This window comes from Candida albicans, chromosome 7, assembly GCF_000182965.3.
Source record: "Candida albicans SC5314 chromosome 7, complete sequence".
Taxonomy (NCBI): Eukaryota; Fungi; Ascomycota; class Pichiomycetes; order Serinales; family Debaryomycetaceae; genus Candida; species Candida albicans.
In genome coordinates, this window is record NC_032095.1 from 13,953 (window position 1) to 31,748 (window position 17,796).

Below are 17,796 nucleotides of genomic sequence, written 5' to 3' on the forward strand. Positions count from 1 at the left end.
TGTATACATTTTCTGGGCATCTTCAGTACTATTTATCTAACAATGTAGAACCTAGTTTTTGAAATTTCTCTTCTTTCTCTTCAACTTATCAGCCATGGACGAAGAACTTCAGAAGCATTTAGAAATTTCAAGAAACACCAAGTACCAGTGGATTGCGTGCATTTTCAGTTTAGTTATATTTCTTGCCAACGGCATTGTTTTTTACTGGATTCCTAGACTTCTTAGAGATAAACGATTTGTCAAAACAAACAGATTCAAACCGTATTTTGCTTTCGTTGACATTTGGCAAACCATTAATACCCCGTTCTCAATTAAAGTCGGAAAGAAAACCCACTACTTCAAACCCAGTCTACTTGCCTTAGGTGCATGTTTCATTTTATTAAATGGCAAGCTATGCTACATTGAGACCGACGATTTGGACTACAAACCCCGCATATTTATAATTGGGAAACGATGTGCTAGAATTGCTTTGGGTCAGATGCCAGCAATGTTTTTATCAGTTACCAAAGGTGATTTCATTACCGCCCTTACAGGCTTGACATACGAACGTGCGGCATTCTTCCATGCCTGGTTTGCTACATTAATGTTCCTGATGATGACAGCACATGTGGGGATAATCGGGTTTTATTGGGCTCATCCAAATTACGACATTGCTCCTAAATATCCAAAAAACGTTTATGGAATTATCGGCTATGCGTGTTTTGTGTTTTTGGTATTTGGCAATGTGGCCTTGATTAGACGTTATGCGTTTGAGTTTTTGATGGTAAACCACCGGGTCCATTCATTCATTATGTTGTTGATGGCTTTCTTACACAATGACAGAGCCAAAGCCATGGTCATCCTTGCTATCCATTTGCTTGTGTTGGACAAAGTGCTTGGCAGAATCTACGGTATCGTACACTCTTTAAAATCTCCAACAAAAGGGTTGTCAGAATTTGAGATACTCGACGATGAGACTTTGCGTGTCAGTATCCCCGTGAAAACATCAAAGACTGATCCAACACCTTGGTACAGATTATTTCTATTCAAATATGGAACTTGGTTAGCTGGCCTGCATGTTTACTTAAATGTAAGAAAAGTCGATTTCTTCCAACACCATCCCTTTGCAGTTGCAAGTTTACCTGAATCTGGTAAAATTACTTTGGTTATCAAAAAGAGAAACGGGTTTACAAAGAAATTGTACGACAAGGTCAAAACAATGCGCGACGAACAACTCGACAGCGAAACTTCCGAAACCGACCCCAACATTGTTAAATTAAAAGCTGCTTTCCGTGGTCCATCACTGGGTAAATTCCAACCATTAATCACATTTGACTCAGTGGCATTTCTCGCCCAAGATTATGGCGCATCATTTGTATTGCCACTTTGCTTGGACTTGTTGCAGACTATTGAAAAAAAGGAAGTGGCTAAAAACTATTTGGGCCGACCAGCTCACCCTTATTTGAAAGTGTATTGGTCAGTAAAGAGGTTAAACAATATCTACTGGTATGAAGATTTGGTTAGAAAATTATTGCCATTCATCAATTCAGGGAAACTTACCATGAATGTGTTTGTACAAGAAAGTGTTGAACTCGAAGCTACTAAACTGGTGTCAACTAAAAAGTTGGATATTGTCTCTGTCACCAGCGACCCCCTGTCAATTACAAACTCAGAAATAAAGTTTATCTATGAAGAACCAATGGAGGTATCACAAGTCATTCAATCACACATTTCCAGTATGCATTTCCCAGAGGAAAAAGCGTTCAAGTCGCTTGCTATAATGAGTTGCGGAAATGACAACTTTGGAAGCCAAGTAGAAAGCGAGTCACAAAAGTACAGATGGGTTAAAGATGCACCAAATATTTATTTCTATAACGAGTCGTACGAAACATAGGTTGAGCAATATATTTACATCCCAAAATGGATAACCACAATAGTACAAAGTTTAATTTTGCGTAGGGAGTATACATAACCTCACAGCACTCTCTGGGTATAAAAGCCCATTGCCAGTTCTCTGATACTCAATTTCTCTTCTCTTATCAACCACGCCATGATTACCGAAAACGAAAAGATATCCTTACCCAAGATTGATTGGGCTCTTGATGCCTTGGAGCCATATATCTCTAAAGAAATTAACGATTTGCATATCAACAAAGTATGTTCTGCCATGCACCGAAAATGTACAACGCCAACTTACTAACTAAATAAAAACTAGCACCATGTTGCTTATGTAAACGGGTACAATGCCGCTATTGACGCACTTGAAAAAGCTGTTGGCAAGAGGGATCTCAAGTCGGTAGTTGAGATCCAGCAAAATATCAAATTCCACGGTGGCGGACACACCAACCACAGTTTGTTCTGGAAGAATTTGGCCCCTGTATCTAAAGGTGGTGGCAAACACCCTGATACCAGTTCCGCTTTGGGTAAACAAATCGTTGCTCAGTATGGGTCTGTTTCAAACCTTATTGATATCACCAATTCCAAATTAGCTGGCATCCAAGGATCAGGTTGGGCATTTATAGTCAAAAACAAGCAAAACGGAGGGGCTTTGGATGTGGTCACTACTGCCAATCAGGATACAATCTCTGCACCACATTTGGTTCCAATTATTGCCATCGATGCTTGGGAACATGCGTACTACTTGCAATATCAAAATGTCAAGCTTGATTATTTCAAAGCAATTTGGAACGTGATCAACTGGGCTGAGGCAGAGTCAAGATACTCTGCGTAACATTGTGTGTAAATACGTATTATAGTGCGCCAAAAAAACAAAAAAATACACAAGTTTATGATCTTTCTTTCTTTATCAACCATGTTTGAAAAAGCAGTGTATCCGGCATTAGAGGAGTTGCAACAACCACTCTCACAAGAACAATTTAGAATCTTAAAGGATCAATTAAATTCAGAAGAGCCAACGCCCTCCGCACAAACAAAGTTCAATTATGCGTGGGGGTTGATAAAGTCTAACCACCACAAACAGCAAGAGTATGGAGTACAGATACTTACTGAGCTATACAAGAGCGAGAAAAGTATGAGAAGAGAAGTGTTATACTACCTCAGCTTGGGGTCTTTAAAGATTGGTGACTATACCAATGCCAAGCGATATGTTGAGGCGTTATTGGAAATCGAACCAGAAAACCAACAGGCCAGAGGGTTGTTAAAAACCATAGACGATAAAATCACTACCGAAGGGTTAATTGGTATTGGGATTGCTGGTGGCGCTCTTGCAGTTGGGCTTGGATTGATTGGAGCTTTGGTTAGAAAAAACAGAAAATAGGCGGAGAAAAAAAAAAGTAGGCGTAAATATAATACACGTATTCATTATGAGCAATGAATTGGGGAATGCTATTGCAAGCACAGTGATTGATACATTCAATGGACTATCCATAAAATCAGGCAAACCGGTTGTTAGGTCAAATGGGGTAGAAGAGTGGACAGTGCTTGCTAGTGTAGTTGCAATTACCAACAACAACATAATGCCTATCACGTTGGCAACGGGAGTGAAAACTTTACCAGACAAAGTTAGATCCTATTCAAATGGTTTAATGGTACATGATATGCATGCAGAAATCTTAGCCCTTCGTTTATTCAATTATTATTTGCTTGAAAAGGACTGTCCGTTGGTTGAGCACTCGGGTCTAAAACACGATGTAAAGTTGGCACTTTTTATTAGTGAACCGCCATGTGGCGATGCATCGATGTCCTACATTTCCTCAAACCTAACCAACAACGAACCTTGGACTCCACAAAAGAAACAGTTAAATCGGGGAAGAAACAATTTTGGCGAATTAGGAGTTGTCCGAACCAAACCAGGAAGGTCAGACAGTTTGATTAGTTACTCCAAATCATGTTCAGATAAATTGTGCTTAAAACAGTTGGTTGGCATATGCAATGCTACAACTTCAACTTTGTTCAAGGATAGCATTTTTCTTGATTATCTAGTGACCAAAAACCTTCCTGCCAAAGATTTCCATCGATGCTTTAGAACAAGATTCGATCTACCGAGCGTGGTACACCCCTTGCAGTTGCTAACTTATGACTGCGATGGCTATGAATTTGTCAAAAGTGAAGAGAAATTGCCGTCGCAATTGAGTCTTCTTCATATTGTGCCGTTAAACGTAACTCAGGTTTTGAACAATGGGGTGAAAAATGGGTCCTTTATAAAAAATAAGCCCCCAAAGAAAGGTGGTGAGAGTATTATATGCAACCAGAACTTCATAAACAGACTTAAACAAATACGTGAGGTAGACTATCCAGACTACGTATCGTTCAAACACTCCAACACGGCACGTCAGGCACTAAAGATGGCAGGCCGGAAAAAACTAAAAGACTGGGTTTCGTCTACTGCTGACAATTTTGTATTATAGAGTCTATATTGTTATATACAACCTAATCAGAGTCTGATGCAGACCCTTCATCTTCAAACTCAGCCAACTGTTCAGCCTCAGTTGGCTCCATAGAAATCGCATACTCTGCACTCTCCAACAACTCAATCAATTTCTCGTGATCACTGGAAACATAATCTTTGGGCTTTAAGTTGTGTTTGTCTTTGATTCTTGGATCGGAGCCTGCGTCTAGCATATTGTCAACAATAAAGTATCCGTGTTCTGGCTCTTCGTTGTTTGTATATTTTACAGCCAAATGTAATGGGGTTTCTCCGTCTCTGTTTTGCGGATCAATCTCAACGCCTTCTATGTCCAATACTATATCTATAAACTCCCAGTTTCCCAATTGACATGCTAGGTGCAAAGGAGTATTGTCAGTTATCACTTCTTTGGTGGTATTGATCAACTCTGCCAACTTTTCTTGATCATTGTTTAACTCAACTTTGATGGAAAGTAACAATTCTGTATTATTTCTTCTTGCAGATTCCAATATTTGCTCTGAATATGAAGCCCCTTCAGTTGGAGTATCTGTCATGTTTGATGGTAGGGTGTTTTTCAAGAAAAAGAAAAGAAAAAAAAAAGAGGTGTAGCTTTTGAACAACGAAAAATTGGCAGTGCTAAAAGAGGAACGCTAAGCGATAAGCCAAACATTGGCATTTGAATTTTACGTATTAACAAAGAAAATACCACTCACCACTGACCATATAAACTATGAAATCATCTACTTTTGGTTTCCAGTAGGAAACCAAAAATTTAGTAAAACCTTAGTCGACACCTCCTATCCAACCATACCGCACATAAAACAGCAAAAAAAAAAAAGTTTGTTGCTGTTGTCCCCTTTTTTCCTTCTTCCAACATCAACATGGTTAAACCAATTATAGCTCCATCAATATTAGCTGCTGATTTTGCAAATTTGGGTTGCAATTGTAAAAGAGTTGTCGACACGGGGGATGTTGAATGGTTACATTTGGATGTGATGGACGGACATTTTGTTCCAAACATTTCCTTGGGTCCTCCTATTATCAGCAGTTTAAGAAAACAGTTTCCTCGTGAAGGCGATAAGCCAATTGTTTTTGATTGTCACATGATGGTTTCTGAACCAGATGAATGGATTGAAGAAATTGCAAAAGCTGGCGGGGACTCGTACACCTTTCATTTTGAGGCCACCAAAGATCCCGCAAGAGTCATAAAGAAAATTAAGGAGCACGGTTTAAAGGCAGCCATGGCTATCAAACCTAAAACCCCAGTTGAAGAGGTGTTTCCTTATGCTGAAGATTTAGATATGGTATTGGTCATGACAGTTGAACCTGGGTTTGGAGGACAAAAGTTTATGCCGGACATGATGCCAAAGGTCGAAACATTAAGAGAAAAGTACCCCAACTTGGATGTTCAAGTTGATGGAGGATTGGGGAAGGATACAATTCAACCTGCTGCAGATGCTGGTGCAAATGTCATTGTTGCTGGGACCTCGGTGTTTAAACCAGAAGACCCGAAACCAGTTGTCCAATATTTAAAACAAACTGTGGCCGATGCCATTCAAGCTAGAAATAAGTAGATATATATATATATATTTAGAAAGACTGTATACCTAAAGTAGTTCCTTCTGGATCAGAAACAACTGAATACCCATTCTTTTGATGGTTCTCAATAACACTCCATAGTGCCTTCTTGATTTGATCTAACTTCGTTTGCTTCTCTTGTTCTGATGTGTTGTCAACTTCCATGGCCGTTTCGTTTTCCTTGAGTTTGTTAGCAGCTAAATACCGCTGGTTTCTGGCAATCTTTTTAGCTCTTTTGTTAGATAATGTCTGGGTTGTCATGGTCGAGGTTGGCTGAGGAGCATTTCCAGTATATAAAGCAACTGCTTTGGAGTCTGTTGGTCTTGGTGCAGTGGTTCCTTTGGCGGCATATCGAGAAGTGGACGATCTTGTAGCCGTAGTTCTACGTGCAGCTCTTTTTCTCCCTAATGATTTAGCATGACTCTGAGCATGGAGTTTGATTTTTGGTTTATTTATAGCGTTTCTACCTGCCATTGTTGGATAGTTTGGAAAAGAAGATGTTGTAAAGGCATCTCAAAAAAAAAAAAATTATCTTTTGTGAAGTAGTTTGGAGAAGAAGCTAATATGCAGGACCACGACTTTACCGAACTTCCTTCAGTGCTTGACTGTATGACGAATAAGCAAATCATATGTCCACCTTAGATCTAAACTAGTCTCTGAAGAAACCTTGATTGGTTAGGGGAAAGTATAATTGTATTTGGAGTTTGGAATTATTTCTGACGAAATTAGGCCAAATTTCTTACCAAAACCATACAAATATTAGTAGTTGGAGATGCCTACTATGCCAATGCATCAACCTATGAGAATCACATTACTTTGTACAACCCACCTTTGCATATAGTTGTAAAACATGATCTGGAATATTTTATATGTAGTTATTTCTAATTCAATTCAGAGAGTTCGTTGAATCCTTTATCGTTGCTATCATATTATTTTATTTTACTTTTCAACAACGGTCAGACTTTTACTATCATTGTACACAATAAGTAGTTTTGAATCTATATAATGTTACCACATACTATCAGCAGTAAGTACTAATTAACAAAGGCTAGAATTAAATCATTGTAGTATTTTTATAGTTGCTAAAAGGTATGTGCACATATTGTGGCGCCAACTCACGCACGGCAACATAGATAAGAACTGAAATTGTTGACCCGATAATAATTTTTTCTCCACCACTTTTTCTTAATAACGATATGTTGTACGAGAAAAGAGTATTACCTCCTAAAAGGAGCTATCAGAGGAACCCAATTGTCTGGGCATTCTTTGTCTTGGCTATTCTTACCATTTATAAATTACCCTTAACTTTGTTTCCTCAAGAACAAGATGTTATCGACCCTAAAGCTGTTATTCTCAATGCCCTTGAAACCAATTTAGCTGGTAATTGGTCACGCAAGTACACTGCTGAGCCACATTTGGCAGGCACGAACTACGGTTTGGTTGCATGGACTGAACTGAAATTTAAGGAGTACGGGCTTAAGACTCAAGTTGACACTTATGATATTTATGTTAGTTATCCAAAAGACCATGACTTGAAGTTGATTAATAAAAAGGGCCACGTCGAGTACCAACCATCATTAAAGGAAGATGTCATTGATGAAGACTCAACTACACATGGAAATGACACAGTCCCCACATTTTTGGGATATGCTGCCAATGGGAATGTAACTGCTGAATACGTTTTTGTCAACTACGGGACTAAAGACGATTTCGATTTTTTAAAGGAGCAAAAAGTTAATGTTACTGGTAAAATCGCCATTGCTCGTTATGGCAAAATTTTCCGTGGCTTAAAAGTCAAATTTGCTCAAGAACATGGTGCTGTTGGTGTTTTGATATATTCCGACCCAGGAGATGACCAAGGAATCACACCTGCCAACGGCTATAAACAATATCCTCATGGTCCTGCACGTCAAGAAAGTTCTGTTCAAAGAGGGTCTGTACAATTCTTGTCACAAATCCCTGGAGACCCTACTACCCCAGGTTACCCTTCCAAGGGAGACGTGGAGCGCAAAGACCCTCATGAAAGTATTGGTAGAATTCCTGCTTTGCCGATTTCGTATCGCGAAGTCAAACCCATATTGGCCAAACTCAACGGATTTGGTATACAACCAGACCTGTTTGCCGGCGAGTTAGAAGGATTTGACTATTTTACTGGACCAAACCCAAAATACACGTTAAACTTGTACAATGACCAAATTTACAATATTACACCATTATGGAATGTTTATGGAGAAATTGAAGGTCAGAACAAAGACGAGGTAATTATAATTGGTAATCACAGAGACGCATGGATCAAAGGAGGCGCATCGGACCCCAATAGTGGCTCTGCTGCTTTGTTGGAGATTGCTCGTGCTTTAAACGAATTAAAACAGCAAAATTATAAATTCAAACGTACAATAATTTTGCACAGTTATGATGGCGAAGAGTATGGACTTTTGGGTTCCACCGAGCAAGGGGAATACTATGCTGAAAAGTATCAGCGCAATGTTGTGGCATACTTGAACTTGGACGACGCTGTTTCAGGAAAACATTTCAAGTTGAGTGCATCTCCAGTATTAGATGAGGTATTGTTAGCTGTTGCCAAAGAATTAGAATACCCAGAAAAGGGGGCCGCTAGTTTGTATGACCACTGGTTGGCCAATGGTGGTAGAATCAAACCTCTTGGGTCTGGGTCCGATTATACAGTTTACCTTGACCATCTCGGTATTCCCTCAGTGGACTTGGGTTTTGCTGGTGGGAAAGGTGACCCAGTATATCATTATCATTCCAACTACGACTCTTACCACTGGATGAAGAAGTTTGGCGACGAGGGGTTTGTATTCCACAATTTGTGTGCCAAATATGTACTGTTGCTTGCATTACAGTTGTCAGAGAGAGAAGTCATTGATTTCAGACTTTCCAGCTACTCGAAAAAGTTGCAAGAGTATTACAACTCCACTGTTTCAACCATTCCCAAGTCGTGGTTGAACAAAACGGTAAAATCCTCACACACAGACTGGGAAGAATATAATTTTATCAATAAAGCCACCAATGGTTATTATACAGACGAGATTCCAGAGGGCAAACAATGCAGAATGATGAGACGTATCCATCACCACAAACACAAAACCACTTTGCAAGAACTAGTAGCTGCAACTTTTGACAAATTGGAGAAATTTGATAATGTCACCCAATCCTTGGACCTCACCTCCTTCAAATTGCAAGCACTTTATGATGATTACGACAATTTACCATTGTGGGAGAGAATCAAATTACATTTCCGTATCAGACACCACAATAAATTGTTACAGTATTTTGAAAGAAACTTTCTTCATCAAAAGGGATTACACAACAGATTCTGGTTCAGACACATTGTTTATGCCAGCGGAAGATACACTGGGTATGCGGGACAAACATTGCCGGGATTAAATGAAGCTATTGAAGATGGTGATTTCGATAGATTTGTGCATTGGGTCAATATCTTTGCCAGAACTTTGAAGAGAATCAATAGACATTCATAAAGGCATGTGATTTGAGTTAAGGTTTAAACTTCTTTTTTTCTGTACTGACACAAAATTGAAACTATTACTTCTCCTCCCTTATATTTTTTTTTTGATTTAAAAATTAACATGATTATCCCTTTTTTTTGTAGAAATTTCTCTACCACTTAAAGTGTTAGACATGCGCAAACTGTTCCACTCTCCTAAAAAGAGAACTTCCACCTCAACAAAGCTTGAATCTATACTACCTTTCCCAGCAGAGACTAAAAAGTATAATAACATTAAATGTTCGTTGTGTCAAGAACTACTAAGCTTGACGTTGCCCGGAGAGCTTATTGTCCTGTTAGAGTGTGGCCACATGTCCCATAAAAACTGCTTGTCTTTAATACAATCAGTGCCTGTTTGTAGTGAATGTAATGTGATGTCGAATTACGACTACCCTCCATTCACACCCGTGGACCAGATTCAGTCGCCTGCCAAATTAAACACTCAATTGGAAACACCATCCTTTACCTCGAGCGACCAAACCATCTACAATCCAAGAGTAACATGTACCAGTGAGATTTCCGAAGTAACTTTAACCCCACCATATGAAATAGCGTATGTGTTGAATGTTCAGGCTCCACTTATTTTTAACGCTCATAAACCCACGCTAGAAGATTTACAGCTAAAAGAAAGGGTCGAAGAGTTTTTGAAGGTGCATCTTGACACCGATAAGGATGTAGGACAACTTGTTATTTTTGATATACTTGAAGTTAGTGTTACGGGCAAGAGCTGGGACCTGGCATTGGTGTGTCTATTTGAAAACTACTTTTTAATTTATGAAAACGAGCTCTTGGTGGGAATAATATCTGTTCAGCACGATATAAGCAGTGTTGACGTGGATGAGGAACTCATTCTAAATCTAGCAAAAGATTCACTTCCAGAATTGCGACTCAGGCATTCAAACAAGCTTGTGGTCCAAAAATGGGGTACTCTACTACTTGAAATAATAGACAATGAGAGTGTCGTCACTAACATTTACCAATTGACTAATACATATTGGACCCACTTGCCCCCAGAGATTTGTGTACCACAAAATTTAACCAAACTAAACAATGCAATCTTATCCGGAACAACCATTTCAAATTCCGATATCGCAAGAATACTACCAACACCTAAACAGCTACTGTTAAATTTAATTCTTGCTCTACCACTAGTTAACCAAACATCTTTAACCGATCTAGAATACAAAACACAGATCCAACAAATCTTTCAAAAAACTTTACATGAACTCAGACCAAATGACAAGTTGGGAGTAATTTTTCTTGGAATAGACGGGTCAAAAAAACCGTGTGCCAAAGGGTCCTTTGTTGGGTGCACTGAACCAAGCTGGAGTGAGTGGAAGCAGGTAATACGAGACATTACAATAGTTCCAAACTCATTTCAAAGTAACTTACAGGAAATAAATGTTGCTATAGAAAAGTGTATGGAGCTATACCCTTTTATTCCACGTACAACATCATCAGTTAACAAGTTTCTAATACTCAGCCCAAACACATACTCACAGCTGCCAAAAGACGCACCCAAATCCAAATTTATTGACGCAATAAACGAAAAACTATCTTGCACAATTGTTTGTGTCGGCAGCACATATGGCAACTACCAACCATTCAAGTCTATTACTACATTTGGCACTCCTTTCCTACGATTTGAGTCTTTCGCGAAGTTTGGCAGCTTACTAGTATACTATATCAACGAAAACCTCCACAAAATATGTATTCCAAAATTGACATTAACATTAAAGGCATCTCAGGGTTTTAGGTTCACTGATCTTGATTCCAGAGGGGCTATTGATGGAAGTCAGTTGACACTTACTATTAAAGATATTGTCCCACAGACGCAAAAACTGATTGTGCTCAAAGTGCAAGCAAACCCCCAATTTGTTGCTTCCAAATATCAGACGCTTCCAATATTTGAATATGATGGGTATTGGTTTTATGAGAAATACCTCGACACCAAGTTGATAAGTACGAGAGTCAAGATAGGTGTCAGCCAGCAACCACCGACACCTATTGATGCGGAAGCAAGGGGAAGCTTTACGGAATACTATTTAGACATCCCATTACTACCTCCCGTGTCGCCAGCAAGAGATGCTGTATTTGCCAAAAGACAAACTGAGCTAACCATAATTAACTCATTAAAGAAAAGCATCGCGCTGGGTGAAAGCCAAGTGTCACTGGATATAATTAAAAGCTGCATATCGTTAGCACACGGATTGATACGTACTTCTCTTGAAGGCTCTACAAAATCACACACCAATGAATCTAGCCCTGAGTGTGAGTATAGTATGTTACAGTTGCTAATGGCAGTAAGATACACTGACAAAGGCAATGTTGAGTATATTGATTTCTTGGTAAATCATATGAAAAGTATTGCCAAGCTACTAGAATCGGACCTCGATGCAGGTAAATTACGATGTTCCGATTTGATGAATAGTTTAATATAGAAATGTTTTTTTTTTGTGCTGGTGCAACCATCATCGTGTCGTGCAGACATGATAAAACACCAAATAATAATCAAGATGGCTGGTTAGTTGTCAATTGACATAATCCCTCCTTACTAAAATGATCTGTACCGAATCAAACAATTAGTATATAAGATCAACAATGGATCCCTTTTTTTTTGGTTTTTCTTTTCCCACCATTCGTGATAGCAACTCATAATCATGTCATTACATATTAGTCCTTTTTCCGTGGCCACTAACGCCCTTGTCCTTTCCTTAGCCGGTATAGCTTCTGCTCAAAATCTTGGTGGTCTTGATACACCTCCACAAGCAAAGACAGACACCACCAAAGCAACAGAGAACACTAGCAGTATATTGATCAAAACAGAGGAAAATTCCCAAGACACCACCAACGAAAAAACCACTGAACCAAATACCACTACCCAGGAGACCACTACCCAGGAGGCCACTACAACACCAGAAACTACAAAAGCAGAGTCTACGGATCAAATCAAAACTTCACAAATAGTCCAAACCACAAAGATAACTCAAACTCAAGTAGAAACGTCAACTACTCAAGTGGTGCAAACCATCCAAGCACTGTCAGGGGGCACTACACCACAGGTATTAACAAAGCAAAGTACTATTACTGCTGCTGGAACCCAAACAACATTAGTAACTCAAACTCTAGTAGTGGTTGATGGCCAACTGCAAAAGCATTCTACGGTTACTTTACAAAGTGCAAGCACAGTGTCTCCTATTACACCAAACGAGTCAACAACTGTATGGTGGACACCTTCTACCACTCAATTGAACAGTGGTTCCTTAGGCAAGTATGGTAGTGCTACACCTGTTACTGAAAACGAGTCAACGACAATTTGGTGGACTCCAAGCACCCAAATCACATCTTCAACCACCTCTGGCAAGGCTCTGGATACCACCTCACAAAAAAGTGATACTGGCTCTAACACCAAATCTTCTGGTGGATCGAGTGACACAAAAAGTGTATGGATCGCTACTACAGGTTCTGATTTTGCTTCTCAATCAAATTCCGATTCAAGCTCAACTGCTTCACGCAATAGCTCATCGAGTGCTTCACGACAAGCTGTTATAATAGGTAGCAAAGACCTTACGTGGAAAAAGACGTTATTATGTGGTGGGGTTATCGGTGTTAGTTTGTTGCTAAATTTATTGTAGATTATATAGAGAATTGTACGCACGCACATCATTTAATGTCAAACTTTTTTTTTTAATGTTGTTGATTTTTCTTCTTCCTCCAACAACGTACACCTGGAACGATGACAGGCTTGCAAGACCCACAAGACAATGGGAAAAGTGGAATACATATACATTATCCAAACAATAAGAAACCTACATATGAGATTTCCAAAGAGCATCTACTGGAGATGACATCACACTTGGAAGCGCTACCCCAGTTTCAAACACTTGAAGATGAGTCACTGGCCCATCATATTATTTACCAAAGCATGGTAGATAAATACGCTAGTAATAATCAAAACTTCAAAACCAATCCTCGACTAGCAGATCCAAGAACGAGAAACAACTTGCTTGAGTTAATGAAAGATGTGTATGGACGAAAATCGATATTGTTTGCTCTTGACGTCGAAGCATGGGAGCTAGATACAAATATTGTAACGGAAATAGGGATTGCAATTTACGATCCTCGAGGCCAAGCCGATTCCCTAATACCAGCTACCATTCAACTTCATATTCGAATAAAAGAACACCTAGCTAGAACCAATGGGAAATACGTGCCTCATCACGCACACAATTTCAATGGGAATACTTCTTATATAATGAGTGAGCGTGAAGCTGCTACATTGACACAAAGTTTGATTAATTTCTATTTCATCTCAGCAGAGAGCAAGGGTACTGGGTGTTATCTAGTGGGTCACGATCTAAAAGGAGATGTGAAATGGATGAACTCGTTGGGTGTGACGTTCCCATCACAATTCAAATCGTTGGACACAAACTACTTGTTCAGGATATCGCATGGGAAGGAAAACATAAGTTTAAAACGTGCACTTGCTTTTGTCCACATACCTTTTGCGTATCTACATAATGCTGGGAACGACGCATACTACACACTATTGTTGGCCATGAAACTATGCGATCCACACTCGAGGGTTAGGTACAGATTGGATGTCTTGATAAATGTCGAGACGTATCCAACATTGACAAAGGAAGAGAAAAAAGAGAGGAAAAATAGACGCCGTCAAGAGAAATTGGAGGCAATAGCAAGAGGTGAACATGTAGAACAAAAACCACCAGCACCAAAACAAACAACGAAAAAGTCCAATAGGAAAAAACTAACATGTGAATCTATTGAATTGGAGAGCGCTATAGAAGTCTTTGATGCTATGTTTAAGTAATAATACTATTAGATTGATCCATTATAGTTCTCTCTAAACTAGACTCTAGTTTTTGTAATCTTAGCAACAAGCCAGCAGCAACACTCTTTAGTTTATCATCAACCAACAACTCCCACGACACCGATAGCCAGTTTTGAATGAAGACTATTTCGTCATTGTGATTAGTTACCAAAAACTCGGGGTTGGATACTTCACACACTATCAAGACACCAGTAACTATACTCTCGACCACAGGTGTCGCTTCCAACGAGATCTTCCGAAGAATATTGCAACTCAAAATTAAAAACTCCTTAACCATATCATTTAGTTGGATTGACAGAGGGTACGCACAGTGTATCAACAACGCCAAAGTCTTGATATAATGGCCAATATAAACTGGCGAGTAGTGCCCGATATCTATGGTGCCTGCTTCGTACCATACATTAAGCAACGGGAAATAGAATAGCTTGCCAATAATAGTATAAAAACCTGCAGTTGGAGTCTCAGTTGATTTCGCTGGTCGCTTTAATCTTGACGATACCCTAACTACCTTGCCAGACCCCAACAATTGGTCTTGAGCTTCAGCTGATGCGTCGGCTAACAATTCTTTCTGCACTTCATTTTCAATAAAATCAATGTATTTGGAACCGCCCTCCAACTCAAGGTATTTTCGATGTAGAGGTTCCGGTAGCGTCTGCGACGGGAAATTTGTTGGACTGAATCCTCTCAACTGTCGAGCTGCCATTAATGTTGCAGATAAGATTAACACTCTCTGCTGTAACGAATAGTCTCCAGTCAATAACAAATTAAACATAAACGTGGTAATGCTAGGATTAGTAACAATTACAGCAACCATGTTATTAAGCTTCAACTCGTTAAAATCTTTATCATCAAAATGGTTGTCTAGCCCGATCAACAAAGCTAGCAATTCTTCCAGATAGAAATGAACTTCTGTGCCATAGCGATATTTCTGGTGGAGCAAGGTGGGTCCTTTGAGTAATGCCTTTCTACGCATTTCGTATGCATTTTGATTGCTGGTATCGACACTGAAGTACTCTATCAATTGCTTGACATATATTGGATCAGCAACATCGGTTTGCGGTGGTAAGCTGTCGTCGTCGTCGTCGTCGTCTAAGTCCTGACTAACATCCTGCTTGCTTTCAATCTTGATTGGGGATGTTGTTTCCTTAAGCTTTAATGCCTCCCAACAATCGTGGGCTGGTAATTCTGTGATATCCACATTTGGTACCATCAACAAAGAATATGTATCTACTTCTGGAGCCAATGAGAATATCTTTTTTTCCCCATTGAGTTCACAAACGTAGTCGACTAAAACCACACCCAATGCCTTGATGTTATTTGAAAATGACAGTAGTCTGTTATTAATGGCATTCAAAAATTGTTTGTTTGTGAGCAAGTCTTTGGTTAATGCTGAACCTTTTCGTCGCGATATTAGCTGCATGATCATAAATGTTCTTGATTCTTGAATGGAAATGGGTTCATTTTTTATAACTGTGCTGTTAGTCCATTTTGTAATCAATTTATTTACCAAAAAATCGTAATCGTCACTCTTGGTGAGAATCATGGCAACGACCTGGGTTAGACTTTTATTGGCAGTTTGGATAATGGATTCTATCACCATTTCATCAAATACGTCAGATGTAAAACTCAACAAATTAAACAAGGCATTTAAGTTTGAATTTGGGGCAATGCGTACAATATAATTATTAAATAAACCTTTTAGGTAGTCTTTCTTTTGAAACTTTTTCATGGACTGAAAAGATTGGACAAAGTAGTCCCAGCTGGATTCTCTGAAAAATATTTCATAAAATTTAATCACCGACGCATCTCCAAATTTAAGAGTCGAATGTAAAAACTCTTCAATTATGTCACTTCTGGTGTTGGACAGATAGAGTTTTAGCAATGAGTTGGATAAATACTCGACATAGCCACCAGTACTCTTAAAGCATTCACTTGTAATTTCAACACTCGATAGAGTTGTTGCTTCATTGACCACCGCCAATGCCTTGCCTTTGAAAACAAGCTTATTGATTTCCCTTATTTCAACAGGACTGGGGTTGCCTTTAACCAAATTTAGTGCCAAACCTTCATCAAATACACGTTCTAAGATACTTATATATAATTCCGATTGTTCTTGTCTTGTAGAGATTCTATTCAAAAGATTTCCTAACCCAATCAATGTTTGAAATGTTTGAATCAAGATTTTGGAGTCTCGAATTGAATCAAATAGCTGGGGAATGGTAAATTCAAGCAATGCAGTAATGTACGGGAAAGAAGGAGTTTCCACATTAGCTACCAATATCTCATGAACTCTCTCGATGCTTGGACAATTCTTTAACTCGGTGATATCTTTTTCCATACTGGTGACGTATACCAACAAGGATTTAAAAAATTTGCGAGAAAAAAAAATAATTACAAATATTTCATCATTTTTGTCACCAACCATGTTTAAATCCAGTCCATTCAAAACATTTGTGAGAACCAAAGTTGAATATGTGAAAAACACCAAATTTAAGCCTGTAAAGTACTCAAAGTTTATACCCAAGACATACACATTTCACCCCTACGAGCCTGCCAAGAAAGTGGAAATTACATCGAGCTTGCAGCAATTGAAGAACCAAGTTAAGTCCGGGGATGAGATCACCAAAGAGCAATATCTCAATAGCCCTCACTTTAAATTCCAAGAAGGTAAAGAGGGGAATTCATTGGCATATCTAAGACAGTGCATTAGTTTGATAAATTCAGGGAAGCCATTGATTGCGATGGATTGTGAGTCGTACGAAAGAAACCATCTGCAAGTGACAGAAATTGGAGTAGCGATTATGACTTACCGAAAGCTGACAGTACCGCAAATCAAAACAATCCACGTGGTTGTAAAAGAACATTTTAAAAAGCGAAATACCTTATATGTGCCCGACAAGAAAGATCAATTCATGGGTGGGTCGTCATTTGTTATGACTGAAAACAAAACGCGTATATTTTTACAAAAATTGCTTGATAAGTACGTAGATGAGATGGACGGTGTATTTGTGGGACACCAAGTGTCGTCTGAGTTGAAATATTTCAAGAGCATTGGTGTGAACTGTAAAGCAGACGTTCATACTATAGATACCATGAAACTAATGCAGTTGAGCAAGTCTGGGGGTAATTCTCTATGGGCGACATTACGAGAACTTGAGATCCCATACGGACATTTGCATAATGCTGGCAATGATGCTTACTTTACATTGTTAGCAGCGTTGTCGTTATGTGATCCTATCGTGAGAATCGATAAGAATTTGGACATATACATGGACTCACCCTATAAAGGGAAAAAGGCAGCACATGATGATAGTTCGACGTATTTTGTAGTTGAAGATATTGAAAAGGTTATAGAGAGTTTATAGAGCAAATATGTGAGATTTTGTGTAATTACTATTGTTTGTTTATTTTTTCCTCTTTGGTAAACAAATTTAGGGTTTTAAAATTCTAATTTCGTCCATCTTCATACCTTTTTTTTTTTAACGAACTTGCCAA

At 38.9% G+C, this 17,796-nt stretch overlaps 13 protein-coding genes across 13 annotated transcripts; 10 read left to right on the forward strand and 3 right to left on the reverse strand. All coding sequences in view use genetic code 12, as the record gives it.

The window, feature by feature from the left end:
* Window positions 1-94: 94 nt before the first annotated feature.
* On the forward strand, window positions 95-1,873 carry FRP2 (Frp2p; the record flags this gene model as incomplete). The annotated part of the gene is made up of 1 exon (XM_715310.1): window positions 95-1,873. One exon carries the CDS (start codon window positions 95-97, stop codon window positions 1,871-1,873), a length of 1,779 nt encoding a protein of 592 aa, XP_720403.1.
* Window positions 1,874-2,029: 156 nt separating this feature from the next.
* SOD3 (Sod3p) lies at window positions 2,030-2,710 on the forward strand (the record flags this gene model as incomplete). The annotated part of the gene is made up of 2 exons (XM_019475472.1): window positions 2,030-2,134; window positions 2,195-2,710. 2 exons carry the CDS (start codon window positions 2,030-2,032, stop codon window positions 2,708-2,710), a joined length of 621 nt encoding a protein of 206 aa, XP_019331017.1.
* Window positions 2,711-2,791: 81 nt separating this feature from the next.
* Window positions 2,792-3,256, forward strand: CAALFM_C700120WA (uncharacterized protein; the record flags this gene model as incomplete). The annotated part of the gene is made up of 1 exon (XM_715309.2): window positions 2,792-3,256. The coding sequence occupies one exon, from the start codon at window positions 2,792-2,794 to the stop codon at window positions 3,254-3,256; it is 465 nt and encodes a 154-aa protein (XP_720402.2).
* Window positions 3,257-3,302: 46 nt separating this feature from the next.
* Window positions 3,303-4,346, forward strand: CAALFM_C700130WA (tRNA-specific adenosine deaminase; the record flags this gene model as incomplete). The annotated part of the gene is made up of 1 exon (XM_715308.1): window positions 3,303-4,346. The coding sequence occupies one exon, from the start codon at window positions 3,303-3,305 to the stop codon at window positions 4,344-4,346; it is 1,044 nt and encodes a 347-aa protein (XP_720401.1).
* A 22-nt stretch (window positions 4,347-4,368) lies between these two features.
* On the reverse strand, window positions 4,369-4,899 carry CAALFM_C700140CA (uncharacterized protein; the record flags this gene model as incomplete). Its single annotated transcript, XM_715307.1, has 1 exon — window positions 4,369-4,899. One exon carries the CDS (start codon window positions 4,897-4,899, stop codon window positions 4,369-4,371), a length of 531 nt encoding a protein of 176 aa, XP_720400.1.
* Window positions 4,900-5,226: 327 nt separating this feature from the next.
* On the forward strand, window positions 5,227-5,919 carry CAALFM_C700150WA (ribulose-phosphate 3-epimerase; the record flags this gene model as incomplete). Its single annotated transcript, XM_715306.1, has 1 exon — window positions 5,227-5,919. One exon carries the CDS (start codon window positions 5,227-5,229, stop codon window positions 5,917-5,919), a length of 693 nt encoding a protein of 230 aa, XP_720399.1.
* A 16-nt stretch (window positions 5,920-5,935) lies between these two features.
* On the reverse strand, window positions 5,936-6,397 carry CAALFM_C700160CA (uncharacterized protein; the record flags this gene model as incomplete). Its single annotated transcript, XM_715305.1, has 1 exon — window positions 5,936-6,397. One exon carries the CDS (start codon window positions 6,395-6,397, stop codon window positions 5,936-5,938), a length of 462 nt encoding a protein of 153 aa, XP_720398.1.
* Window positions 6,398-7,119: 722 nt separating this feature from the next.
* On the forward strand, window positions 7,120-9,423 carry VPS70 (putative zinc metalloprotease; the record flags this gene model as incomplete). The annotated part of the gene is made up of 1 exon (XM_715304.1): window positions 7,120-9,423. One exon carries the CDS (start codon window positions 7,120-7,122, stop codon window positions 9,421-9,423), a length of 2,304 nt encoding a protein of 767 aa, XP_720397.1.
* Window positions 9,424-9,583: 160 nt separating this feature from the next.
* Window positions 9,584-11,890, forward strand: FAR1 (cyclin-dependent protein serine/threonine kinase inhibiting protein; the record flags this gene model as incomplete). Its single annotated transcript, XM_715303.1, has 1 exon — window positions 9,584-11,890. One exon carries the CDS (start codon window positions 9,584-9,586, stop codon window positions 11,888-11,890), a length of 2,307 nt encoding a protein of 768 aa, XP_720396.1.
* A 219-nt stretch (window positions 11,891-12,109) lies between these two features.
* On the forward strand, window positions 12,110-13,084 carry CAALFM_C700190WA (uncharacterized protein; the record flags this gene model as incomplete). The annotated part of the gene is made up of 1 exon (XM_715302.1): window positions 12,110-13,084. One exon carries the CDS (start codon window positions 12,110-12,112, stop codon window positions 13,082-13,084), a length of 975 nt encoding a protein of 324 aa, XP_720395.1.
* Window positions 13,085-13,185: 101 nt separating this feature from the next.
* On the forward strand, window positions 13,186-14,280 carry CAALFM_C700200WA (uncharacterized protein; the record flags this gene model as incomplete). Its single annotated transcript, XM_715301.1, has 1 exon — window positions 13,186-14,280. One exon carries the CDS (start codon window positions 13,186-13,188, stop codon window positions 14,278-14,280), a length of 1,095 nt encoding a protein of 364 aa, XP_720394.1.
* Window positions 14,273-16,639, reverse strand: CAALFM_C700210CA (uncharacterized protein; the record flags this gene model as incomplete). The annotated part of the gene is made up of 1 exon (XM_715299.2): window positions 14,273-16,639. One exon carries the CDS (start codon window positions 16,637-16,639, stop codon window positions 14,273-14,275), a length of 2,367 nt encoding a protein of 788 aa, XP_720392.2.
* On the forward strand, window positions 16,599-17,666 carry CAALFM_C700220WA (uncharacterized protein; the record flags this gene model as incomplete). The annotated part of the gene is made up of 1 exon (XM_715300.1): window positions 16,599-17,666. One exon carries the CDS (start codon window positions 16,599-16,601, stop codon window positions 17,664-17,666), a length of 1,068 nt encoding a protein of 355 aa, XP_720393.1.
* Window positions 17,667-17,796: the final 130 nt, after the last annotated feature.